General features: G+C 56.5%; 1 protein-coding gene across 1 annotated transcript; it reads right to left on the bottom strand.

Annotated features, from left to right (window-relative positions):
• Nucleotides 1-596: 596 nt before the first annotated feature.
• CDX2 (caudal type homeobox 2) lies at nucleotides 597-7,564 on the bottom strand. Its single transcript, XM_006746193.3, has 3 exons — nucleotides 6,714-7,564; nucleotides 3,087-3,232; nucleotides 597-1,837 (listed from the first exon to the last, which is right to left on the bottom strand). Exons 1-3 carry the CDS (start codon nucleotides 7,252-7,254, stop codon nucleotides 1,589-1,591), a joined length of 936 nt encoding a protein of 311 aa, XP_006746256.1. The 5' UTR covers nucleotides 7,255-7,564; the 3' UTR covers nucleotides 597-1,588.
• Nucleotides 7,565-11,457: the final 3,893 nt, after the last annotated feature.

Here is an 11,457-nt window from a genome sequence, read left to right as displayed (position 1 = left end):
TGTGGAGTTGGGGGTGTGGGCCAAGGGAGGGAGTTTCGAAACACAGGGCAAGGAGTGGAGACAGACAAGGGCTCACAGAAATGCCCGGTGATATACAGAAGACTGTATTCCTGGAAATGTTCCCTTGAGAGAACAGGAAATAGAACATTTTTACTGAATGCTTATGTTTAACTAGCTGGGCTATGGGACATCCCTAGGGTGAAGGGAATCCCTGATGAAGGGGAATGTCTGCAGCTGCATCAGAGTGGATTTGATGAGATGCTACAAGGGGATTCTCTCACCCCCACCCCACCTCCATAATTCTCGGCAGCTTGGAAGCAGCTGACCATTCAGATGTGCATTTTGCCCAAAGGCACCCCCAGGAGAACCACACATTCCACAATCCAAGGTTGGGCTCAGGCTTGGGGGCAGGGAAGGTCTCAGAACCTGCTCCCTCAGGCTTCTGACGCTCTGGGGTAAAATGAGGTTGTCCAGATAAGCTTCTCCACCCCCTCCCTGATTTTTCTAATACTAGCTTGCAAGTAGACAAGATATTTCATTTCTTTAAAAAAAAATAATAATTCCGGATAAAATCTGAAGACGATAAATACAGAATCTGAAATCTGGAAAGCTCATTTATCTCTCTCTCTCTTTTTTTCTTTTTAGAAAAACTTCAACTGTGTTCAAATACCCCCCACTTCCCTTCACCATATCACTTCTCTCCCCATGGATCCAGAAGGCTTTTTAAATGCTGGCTTGGATGTTACACAGACCAACAACCCAAACAGCAGCAACAACAACAAAAACTCCCCTTCTTCATCAGCCCCAAGATTGTGAAAATGACAGGAAGTCCAGGTTGGCTCTGGCATTTACAGCACTGATATACATTCAGCTCAGAGAAGCTCTGGTGACAGGCTTTCTAAACAAGGCCCTGTCCCGGGCCCTCTTGTCAGGCCTGGAGTCCAATAACCACGCCCCTCACACCATACACCGCACAGAACACCAGCCAAGCCTTTCCTGGTCTGGGAAGGGGAGAGAAGAAAGACAAAGACCTGGGGGTTCTGCAGTCTCTGGCAGGTCCAGGTTTCTATCTTAGCTGCCTCTGACTTTTGCAGTTAAATCTTGCCTGCCCTTGAGGCAGGAGGGACCAGCCGGCCCTTGAATGGCAGTGAGTAGGCAGTAGCCATCTTGGCTTCAAGCACTGGCGTTCCCCCGAGTCCCTCTGTCCCCTCAGCTTCGACCAGACATGCGTCCCGTCCCGCAGATTCTGGAGGCCAAGAGCTGGGGAGGACGGGGCTGAAAGCCTGGTCTGGTTAGCCTGTCCAGGCAATGCTTCCGCCAGTACTAAGCGAAGCCCCGGTTGTCACAGCCCATCTCCTGGCTGGCAGAAAGTCAGACCAGAAGCAGTCGAAATCTGGGAGAATGTCTTCCTTGAGGCCTCCGACCCCACTTGTCTTTACTCCCGGCCCCCATTTTTCCTCTGAGAGCTGGGTGAGCGGGCGTGCACTTGTGCATGGGAGGGGAGCAGCTCTCTCCTGAGGATTCTAGCCGAGTCTCTGCGCCTCGTGGCTCAGCCCGGAACCGCTCCGCTGCTGCCGGCCGCTATAGGTCACTGGGTGACAGTGGGGTTTAACACCCCCGCCGCCGGGCCCAGGACCCCAGGGACGGAGCCCGGCACCGAGCCTGGCAGGGCAGACACGGGGCTCAGGGGCTCCGGGACGCTTCTCAGAGGGCCCGGCTGCGGCTGGGGAGGCGGCGGGGCAGGCGGCGGGGCTTGCGGGGGCGGCGGCGGCTGCTGCAGCTTCTTCTTGTTCATTTTCCTCTCCTTGGCTCTGCGGTTCTGAAACCAGATTTTAACCTAGAAATGGAAAGCGGAGAGAAACAGAGGGTGGTGAAGGAGCCGATGCAGGCGGGAAAAGGAATGGCCCTCAGCACCAGCAGCAGTATGTCCCTCTCCAACGGAAGAAGTGCCCTCTCGGACTCCAGGATCCCCAGGCCTTCTCCCAGCCTTCCATCCGAGAGCCCCAGGACAGCCCAGCGCCGCAGCCCTCCCCTGAGCCCACGACGGCCTCGGCAGAGAAGCGCCTTCCTCCCTCCTCGTTCGCCACGTTTCCTTCCAAAGCAGCCTTTATCTACAGCTTTACTGCCAGAGTTCAGAGTCTCAGAACCTGGGAAAACAGAAACTGCAGAGCCTTTTCTACAACAAGCAAGAGAAGACCAGCATGGATATACTTCAAAATGACAACCTTGGGCCTCTCAAAGCTAAACGGAAATGTAATACTCCTCACCTTAAAGCTGCGAACGAGATTTAAAACAAAGAGATTTATCCATTTTTTTGAGAAAGAGAGAGAGAGGGCGTGCGTGCGCGTGTGGGAGGGGGAGGGGCGCAGGGGGAGGGAGAGAAAGTCCCAAGCGGACTCCGCGCTGGGCTCTATCCCACAACCCTGATATCACGACCTGAGCCGGAACCAAGAGCCAGATGCTTAACCGACTGTGCCACCCAGGCGTCCCCTGAGAATGAGATTTAATGTGGGGCTTCCCAGTGATGGATTTGGCCTGTTTTTTTTTCTAGACCATATAGAGTGTTCACGAGTCAAACCTCACTCTCGTTTTTATGGGCAGGGATTAGGGTCTTATATTAATTTTTCCCCAGGTATGGTGCTGGGCACAAAGAAAATAGGTCTTTAAGTCTTCTTTCACCGAAACAGAATTGTAGATTAAACTACTACTCAGTTTTTTTCTTGCACCTCCCAGGTCCCGGAGAATAGGAAAAAAAAAAAAAAATTAACATCCAAAAAAGACAACTAGAGGTGGAAGGAAACTTTTCTAAAAGCATTCAGAAGGAAATACTCTCTATCCTCCGGATTTATTTATTTACTTACTTACTTTAAGTAAGGTCTACACCCAACGTGGGGCTTGAACTCAACAACTGTGAGATCAAGAATTGCATGCTCTGAGCCAGCCGGGTGCCCCTCTATCCTCCTACTTTAATCTGCCCACAGAACTGGGTAGATTCTGGGGCCCAGCTTCTAACTCTGCTGGAGGAACCCCCCTCCCGTGCCCCCCAGCCAGTGACCAGGCCCTGGAGGGAGCAAGGCGGTTCCCACCTGCCTCTCGGAGAGCCCCAGTGTGGCGGCCAGCTCGGCTTTCCTCCGGATGGTGATGTAACGACTGTAATGAAACTCCTTCTCCAGCTCCAGCCGCTGGTGATCCGTGTACACCACTCGGTATTTGTCTTTCGTCCTGGTTTTCACTGTGGAGGAAGGAGAAGTTAGGCTGAGAACTGCAAGGCGGCCCATCAGTCATGGGTAATGACAAACCTCCCTAACCCAAGGGCCATTTCTCTTCCTCCATCACCCCAGGGGGCCAGGGTTTGGCTGGTTCCTGCCAGGTCTGACAAGACCCCCCAGGGGGTCCTGAGGGGAGGGTGCGAGGCTATCCAAGACAACTAAACTAACCTTGGGGTTAAGTGGTTTTTAAAAATGAAGAAAAACTAAAACCGCATAAGCGCATGATAACAGAACCCAACCACCCTTCTGGAAACCAAATATAGTACTGCAGCAGGCTAGGCCCAAAGGGCAAGGGGGCAGGACGGAATCTCCAGCATGCTGGGAGTATTCAGATTTTCAGGCCTGCCAGAGATGGAAGACCACCCTAAAAACAGCTGGGGATGTGGGTATGTGCTGGTGACAATGTGTGGGATGGTGGTGTTACTTTCTGTTTGCTTTATTAAAAGTGGAAAAGGGGGTGCAGGAGCTGACAGGTTCCCTCAAGTCACCAGAATCTTGGCCCATCTGGTGGAATTCTGAGCTGGGGTCTGGCAGGCAGAAAAACCCTCCCGCTGGCAACATTGTATACCTGGCTGAATCTGATCTGGCATTTAGCAGTTTTTCTTTTTTAATCCCCCATTTATTTCTGCTACAAACTCTGCCAGAGCTATCCAGACCAGTGATCTATGCTCATTGGATTGAGTCAACATATTAAACCTCAGATGGATTGTTTTACTGAAGGGCTTTGACAAATAGTGCCGTTGTGGTTGGAGCAGGCCCGAGCCTGGCGTCTGCCCCGGGTCTGTCCTGGGTCAACCCTTCGCAGGGCCCTGGCCGGGAGCTCTTCCCTCCTTGCGGCCCCAGGTCCAGGTCTCCCTGCAGCTGAACAGGTTCAGCCGCCCGGTGCCCGGTCCTACAGGAAGACCTAAAGGGTCTGGGAGTTTCTTGGAGGTGTTTAATGCCCCGCAGGCCCCGCAGGCCGACTTTGTTCAGGTAGAACCCTTTGCAAACCACAACAAAAGCGCCCTGGGAAGATACAGGCCGGATCAGAGGGAGCTCCCCCGAGCCGCTGAAAGGGGAACACAGCCGCAAACAATGCAGGACAAGGCGATCTTATCAAAGAAAAGCCCTTTCAATGCCTTAATAACAACCGCATTCTGTTTGAATTACCACTACTGAGCAAATGGCGGTCCCGGCTTTCATCCCCCTCCCCGCCAGGCGCATTAACATAAACACGGCCCGGCAGGCGCATTTGAATGGGCGCAGCGGTCCCGACCCCGCGCCTGCTAGGAAAGTGAAGGGAACTAACACGTTCTGAGAGCTTTCCAAGTGGAGGGCGCGTTCACACGCGTTGCCCGCCTCAAACCCACTCGAGGCGGCCAGCGGTAGTCGCCCCGTTTTACAGATGAGAAAACTGAGAATCAGACTAGGTCACGCAGGTAGTATCAGGCGTCGCTGACCCTGCTGCCAGGTGGGAGCCTAACGCGCACCTCCAGGGCTGCGGAGCAGGGCGCAAAAAAAGCTCTCGGAGCTGAACATCCCAGGAGCGGTGCTCGCCCTGGGGTGCTTGGGAGCGACTCTTGATCCAGCGCCCCCCTTTCAGTACCCCGGATGGGCCGGGAACGCGGTGACCAGGACCCTTGAGCGCGCTGCGGCTCGCGTCCCAAGGGCTTTGGAGGCGCCCCGCACCCCCTGGGAACCGAGGAGGGGGCTGGAGGAGGGGAGAGATGAGAGGGACTTGTGAGAATTCATTATTGACTGCGAAAGTCACCACCCTCTTTCCGGGCCCTAAAAGAGACAATGGCAGGGCTGGGAAGGTGTATATCAAAGCGAGCCGGGCCGAGGACCAACCCCCTAGCCCCTTGACAGATGATGCTCCGCAGAGGAGTCGGGCTCTGGCCCGCGGGCCGCGGCCTCCCGACATTAACATCACAAGGGCGCCCGGCGCCGACTGCGGCCTTACCACCTCGGCGCGGGACATCACAGCGGCCTCTCATCTGCTGACCCCGCGGCCTGGGCTCCTGTGGCTCCCCTCCCTCTCCCCCTCCCTGGCCCAGGCCCGGCGGCCACTCTCCCGGGACACACCAAAGGTCTCCCTTAGGGCCCCCGGTCGCTGCCAGTTGCGCCCCAGGCAGGCTCCCTAAGAGAGAGCCTTCTCTGAGACGGCGCTCTGTTCAGACGAGGGCGCCTCCTCTTGGGGAAGGGACCTAGCCGAGGCTCCGAGGCTGGCCCTGTGGCCTTCTCCTTGGGCGGCCGCATTTCCCACCCGGCATGTGCCCAGTGACGCAAATACCGATGCCCAGAGACAGCCCCCAAGGACTTCTCTGATTTATACGGCTGTAATTGGCTATAAAGCTCTGCAAAGTGGCCATAACCTGTATGCGGGCCGGGCTGGGCCAGAAAGAAGGGAAGAGAAAAAAGCGGAAGTGCAGAGGGCTAGGAAGACTTCGAGGCGTGCAAAGGGGACGCCAACAGGACTCTCCCACCACACCTATTCGCACTTCCTTCCCACTTTGACACACATCCCGATACCAGAATGGGCAGACCCAGAACTAATGAGCCCCCACAATCCTGCAAGCCTAGGATGTCTGCAGGAACATCTCCTGAGCAAGCTTCTAGAACGTAGGTGCGCGTGCACACACACACACACACACACACACAGACCCCTGAGACCCTGGAAAGGAAGGGTGGGGAGAAATGATCCCTGTCTGGAGCAGTGGCTGAATCCTCACCAAGGATTCCTCCCCTTCCCCCTCCGCAGACACAGGAGGACCCCCACGACTTCTTGCTCCTAGCCCTCCAGCTTTTGATTGAACTAGCTCCTTTGCAAATCAAAGGTTCAATGAGGGGGCGCGCTCCTTTCCCCTTGGTTCCTGGGACCTTTCCCACAACTGCAGCTTTGCTCGGTCTCCCTACTCGCCATAGCTCTTGAGATCCCTTGAATTGGCCCGAATGGCCGAATCTGGTTCCACGCACAGCCTCGCAGCCCTCCTGGTCCCCCAGGCCACCATTCTTCTTGAGTGGCTCAATGGCGTGGAAAGAAATGCTCTAAAGCCCGGCCCGGTCGAGTGCGAGGCTCCTCTGCCCCGCGGCTCGAAGCTGCGCAGCGAGCGCGAGCGGCAGCAAGTGGGGAGGCGGCGCTCCTGCACAGCCGTGCTATGCCGAACTTCCTGGGAGTGTCCCGACAGTGTTGGGACGCTACGAATGAAGGACCCCTGGAAAGAGGAAGGGGCTCCTCTGCCCTAAACCGAACGCGGGCTGGGAAACCAAAATATTCACTCCCCGCCCGCCCCCCCAGCCAGCCCAGGCGCCAGGAGACAAGCCCCGCGGTCGAGGCCCCCTGAATTGGTCTCCCGGGCCGGCCCTCCTGGCGCGGAGCTCCTGGACAGCTCTGGACGCCTCCGTCCGCCCGGGACACGCGGCCCGCCCGGCAGCCCGGTCCTGCGGGGCGCCGCCACCGCCTACCTTGGCTTCCGAGGGACGGCTGCGCGGGCTTCCGCATCCACTCGCACAGGTTCCGCCGCTGGCCGCCGGGGGATAGCTGCTCGGCGGCGGCCGTGACGGCGGGCCCGGGAGGGCCGGGGTTGAGTGTCTGCAGCAACCCCGAGGCACAGGAAGGCGCGGCGGCCGGGTGGTGCGGGTGGTGGTGCGGGTGGTGGTGCGGGTGGTAGTCGGCCGGGCTGCTGTAGCCCATGGCGGCGGCCGGGGAGCCCCCGTTGAGGCCGTGGGCGACGGCGTTGGCGGCGGCCGCGGCTCCCCCCGGCGCGTAGCCGTTCCAGTCCTCTCTGAGCGGGGCCCCGTACGCGGCGGGCCAGGACGGCCCCGGGGACTGCGCGCTGTCCAAGTTCGCGGCCGCGGCGGCCGCAGCCGCCACATGGTAGCCGCCGTAATCCGGGTACTGCGGGGGACTGACGAAGTTCTGCGGGGCCAGGTTGAGGCCGCCAGAGTGGCGCACGGAGCTGGGGTACATGCTCACGTCCTTGTCCAGGAGGTAGCTCACGTACATGGTGGCGAGGGCCCGACAGCAAACCTCACCATGCTGCCTGGGGACCGACGCTGGAGGCTGCCGGAGGGCGCGAAGGGGAAGGGGCGAGGGGGCGCGGAGAAGGGCGGCTGGCTGCGCCCCAGCCCGCAGAGCTCCGCCGGCTCCTCGCGGCACTTCTGCCTCTGAGGCGGTCCCTCCCTCTGGCCTGCCTCCTCCCTCCTCCCTTTCTTCCTTCTTTCCTCCCACCTCCTTCCCACTGGGCTGCAGAGGCGGGGAAGACCCGCCACAGGCTGGAGTGCGGAGCCCCAGGCCAGCGGCCTTTCGTGATTAACGAGTGTTTACAAGACTCTATTAGTAATGACACAGACACCAATGGCTGGAGACGTCGAGGCGCAGCGCGCACCCGGCGCACAACCCCCCGAAACACGATTTGCATTTTAAAAGATAAGGGGGGGGGGAGCTCCAGAGACCCGATCACAGCTAAATATTCAAACCTTTATTGTTAAGAGCTTCCTCCTTCCAACCTGATGCACTTTAACCTCCAATCACAGGTTCAAAGAATGAAATCAAGAGACTTGCAAAAGAGGTGGGGCGGGGGGAGAGTCATCTTGGTGGGAATCTGGGCTTGGAGACTGAGTAGTAGTGTGTATGCATTTGCGGGGTCGGGGGGGAGGCATCAAGAAGCTGCTTCTATACCAAAGAGAAAAGAAAAGGGAAGCCATTACTTTGATGACAACGTTTTTGACCAACCCAAGAGGTGACGAGCCGAGCCCTAAGAGATGAGCCGGTGCCTGCCCTCTCTGAAGCTCCTGGCCAGAACGACTGCCGCCCCAAACAACTGTCACTGCTAATCGGTTATTTTCTTCCCCCAGAAAAACTCTTGCCTCTCGCAGGACATAAATGAGGACCCTAGCTTCAGGCTGCATCTCCGAGTTCATCTCATATTTGGGATTTAAGTTAAATTAAGGCAATTAATTTTTTAAAAAGCTTTTCCATCCAAGACTCAAAACTGTCAAACCAAAGAGTCTGTGGTAGAAGTCAGACTAGTGGAGGGCAGTAACAGATGGGGGCAAAAAGGGGTTGCTAGAGTGCTGGCAAAGTTCTCGGTTCTTGAGCAGGGTGCTGGTTGACACAGTATGGTGTCTGCAAAGATTCAGCGAGCCCACACAGACATCTTTATTTTACTTAAATAAGTGGTTAAAAATCAAGGAAAGAAGAGCCAGAATTTCTGCTAATATGTATCTAGGTATATGTCATATATCATACCTTTGTCTTAAAAACACTTTCTGCTTTACACAGTAAAACACTATCCGAAGAAAATTGTCTTTCATCTCTAGGAGTCCGAAAGGGAACCCAGGGCCATTAGTAACGATTGCTTCTGAAGAGCTCCAAGTAGGGAAGAGTTGAGAAAGGCTCCGCCTTGGTTTTGAAGCACTGTGTCAAGGGGCCCAGGGCTCGGTGGCGGCTGCTGGGACCTGTGTTGCGCGGCCTGGCTCGGGAACTGCCCCGACAGGAACGCAAGGCGATGCGAGTCGTCTTGCGCACTCGCCCATCTCTGTTTAGCCGCCGCAGGGAGTGGACCCTTAGTAGCCTTCCAAGCCTTCTCTCCAAGCCCAGCCCGCGCTGCCAGGCTAGGATTTGAGGATCGCAGCGGCCCAGTCCGCAGACTGGGCAAGACGTCTGGGTGGCTTTGAACGCTCCCGGAACCAGCGGGACGCTAGCCGCTCATCTGCAGATCTGCACTTGTCGGTTCTCATTGTCAAGCACTCTCTGGTATTTGTTACTTCACCTTCTCATCTCTGGAGAGCTCCTTCCAGTGCCCTTTATCTCCCTCTATCCTCACATCTCCCTAGATGGGGAACAAAGCTGGTGTTCGTGTCTCCATTTTACAGATGACACCCACCAAAGCTGCAGAGTGGAGAGAGGCCAGGCTCAAGTAGGAGCTGAACTAGCCCAGGGCTGTGGGACCTCCTGCTTGCTGGTCCCTCCCGTCCTTTGCCTTTCCTAAGGAAGATGCTTAAAAATCAGGGATCGGTGGAAGGTCAGAGAGCTGAGCACTCAAGAGGTGGGAGACAGAGCAGGTCCTCCATGAGGACCTACCTGCCTGGCCCAGACAGCTGAGTGTCATTGGACCTCTCGAGAAATAAAAGAGGAAATACATTGCAAGTCCCATTACAGAACCCAAATCATTGAGTTGGGGGACAGGGGGAGACAGGGGGAGTCTGCAGTCCTGATGAGAATGGGCTGAGAATGTGGGAGGTTAAATGGTGGGCACTGCAGACTTTTGATCTACCAAACATCTTCCTCCTCTTCCTGGAGACACAATTCCTCTTTCTGTCCCCCCCCCCACAACCCCCTCCCAAGCCTCGAGCTCTGGAAGCCGAGGCCCAGGATCAAGCCTGTGTCTTCGGAATGTGGGCATTCTTTGGAACAATCACTTTATTGGGGACGGCCATTCCCTCCGCCCTGCAGTGGCCGCTTCCTGCGTTTTTATGGCCCGGCCGCGGCCGCTGGCTAATTGTCCCGGTTTTCCAGCTGTGTCTCTGTGCTCTGGCCCCGAGAAAGGGTTCTGGCCTGCCCGCCCAAATGCTTTGGGAGCAGCCAGGGTTGCTCTGGCCCCAGGGGTCACGTCAGGCCCCAGCGCTGGCTGGACCACAGGTAAACCCGAGGCTCACCTGGGGTGCAAGAGCTGGAGAAAGGAAATCATGGTGAAAAAACAATTGGTTTTCTTCATGGCAGATGGGCCTGCATGGCAGGTAGCACACACCCCCCTCCCCCAAGGCCCTGGGTCTGGGCTGTTTGGTGAGGGAAGGAGCCTCTACTGATGTTCTTGGACAAGCGCCTCCGATTGGAAATGTCTCACATCCGATTGCCCTCTTAACCAAGAGGCCGTTCTGGGTCCCCAAGAGGTAGGGTGGCAGGGGCTGTCAGAGAGCAGTGGAAGGTGGCTGATGAGAAGGAAGTCTGGGTGTCTTTTCGTCGTGATGGCTCAGCCTCTGGTGGGTCTTTGTCAGGGGCCTATCCTCTGGAGGCCTGCTCTGGATGGGACTCTGCCAGCCTTTGGGTGCAGATGTGTGGCCTGGAAGGACGTAGGTACCACCTGCATCAGAGCCCCAGGAGAGAGCTTTCTCAGTCCAGGACCCAAGGAGCTTGGCGGCCTTCTTAGAACCTTTTGGCCTGAGCTGAGAACTGCCTGGGCTGGTCGTCCCCAACCTCTCTGCTCAAGGCTCCTTTTCAGCCAGTACCTCTGGTCTCCAAGCAGCTGCCCCGCCAGAGAAGCCTTCAGCAAATTGCTCTGGAGGAAGCACACTGGTGGCAAGCTTGGGGCTGGGGTTGGGCTGAGGCTGAATGTGACCCCATGGAGCCAGTGCTAAAGCAAGCTTTTAAGGGCAGGAGTGGGTGGGAAGAAAGAGACCCAGGTAAATAAAGCATCAGGAAGACTATAGGGCAGCCACAACTCAGTTATCAAAGGGACGTCCCTTTGTTGCTAACATTGTAAAGGCCATTCAACATTCCTTGGAGAGGGTCAGGGCTTCCAGAATTCCGGCTGGTGGCAAGGGCAGGGGCGCGGGGCGGGGGTGGGGCAGGGGAGCGTGAGGCACAGGAAGGGGCGGGCTGCTTCCCTAGGCAGATGGGACACTCCTTGAATCCACAGATCATTGACAGGACTCTCTCCCTGCTCAAAGGTCCCCAGGGTTTGCTCCAGCTTGGGGGACCCTCCTTTGCCCCATATTTGTAGCTCCTGAAAACTGGGGCACCTGTGACCCTTGTAACCCAGGTAGGGCAGGCCATCTCTGTCCCTTAGCATGCAAGTCTACTTTCGGAATCCCGTTCAGATCAAGGGAATTATCCAAATAGTGCAACGCTTCTGTTCTCCCTCTCCTCCTCTGCGCAGGAAATCCTCACCCTTCATTGACCTGGATTCCCGGGATAATTAAGGAAGATTGAGAAAGAAGAGAATGTGGTTTGGTACAATTGGTCAGCTTGGCAATCTACATTGCTGTGGAGAAATGACTCGATCTCTACTTAATTTGGTGGTTAGGGAGTTCTTCAGCCACTGCACACAATCAGCAACTCCCCTGCACAAAGAAAGGCTCGATAATGGGTGGTTTGACCGCAACACCCCCACCCTGCCCTGCCAAGGCCTACTCAGCTAACATCTCTGCGAAGGAAATCGATGGCAGTGTCCTTTCTGTGGGGCGTCCCCAGAGTCCATTCCCTGCT

The sequence above is a fragment of the Leptonychotes weddellii genome, chromosome 3 (genome assembly GCF_054177405.1).
Source record: "Leptonychotes weddellii isolate Sample4059 chromosome 3, ASM5417740v2, whole genome shotgun sequence".
Classification (NCBI taxonomy): Eukaryota; Metazoa; Chordata; class Mammalia; order Carnivora; family Phocidae; genus Leptonychotes; species Leptonychotes weddellii.
The sequence above is the reverse complement of the archived record's forward strand: the minus strand, read 5'-3'. Positions and strand labels throughout refer to the sequence as shown.

Coding starts and splice junctions, on each gene's coding strand:
- CDX2 (XM_006746193.3), bottom strand. CDS start 7,254: ATGTACGTGAGCTACCTCCTGGACAAGGACGTGAGCATGTACCCCAGC. Junction 3,233..6,713: donor GCCGTCCCTCGGAAGCCAAG/GTAGGCGGTGGC, acceptor CTTCCTCCACAG/TGAAAACCAGGACGAAAGAC. Junction 1,838..3,086: donor TGGGGCTCTCCGAGAGGCAG/GTGGGAACCGCC, acceptor TTCCATTTCTAG/GTTAAAATCTGGTTTCAGAA.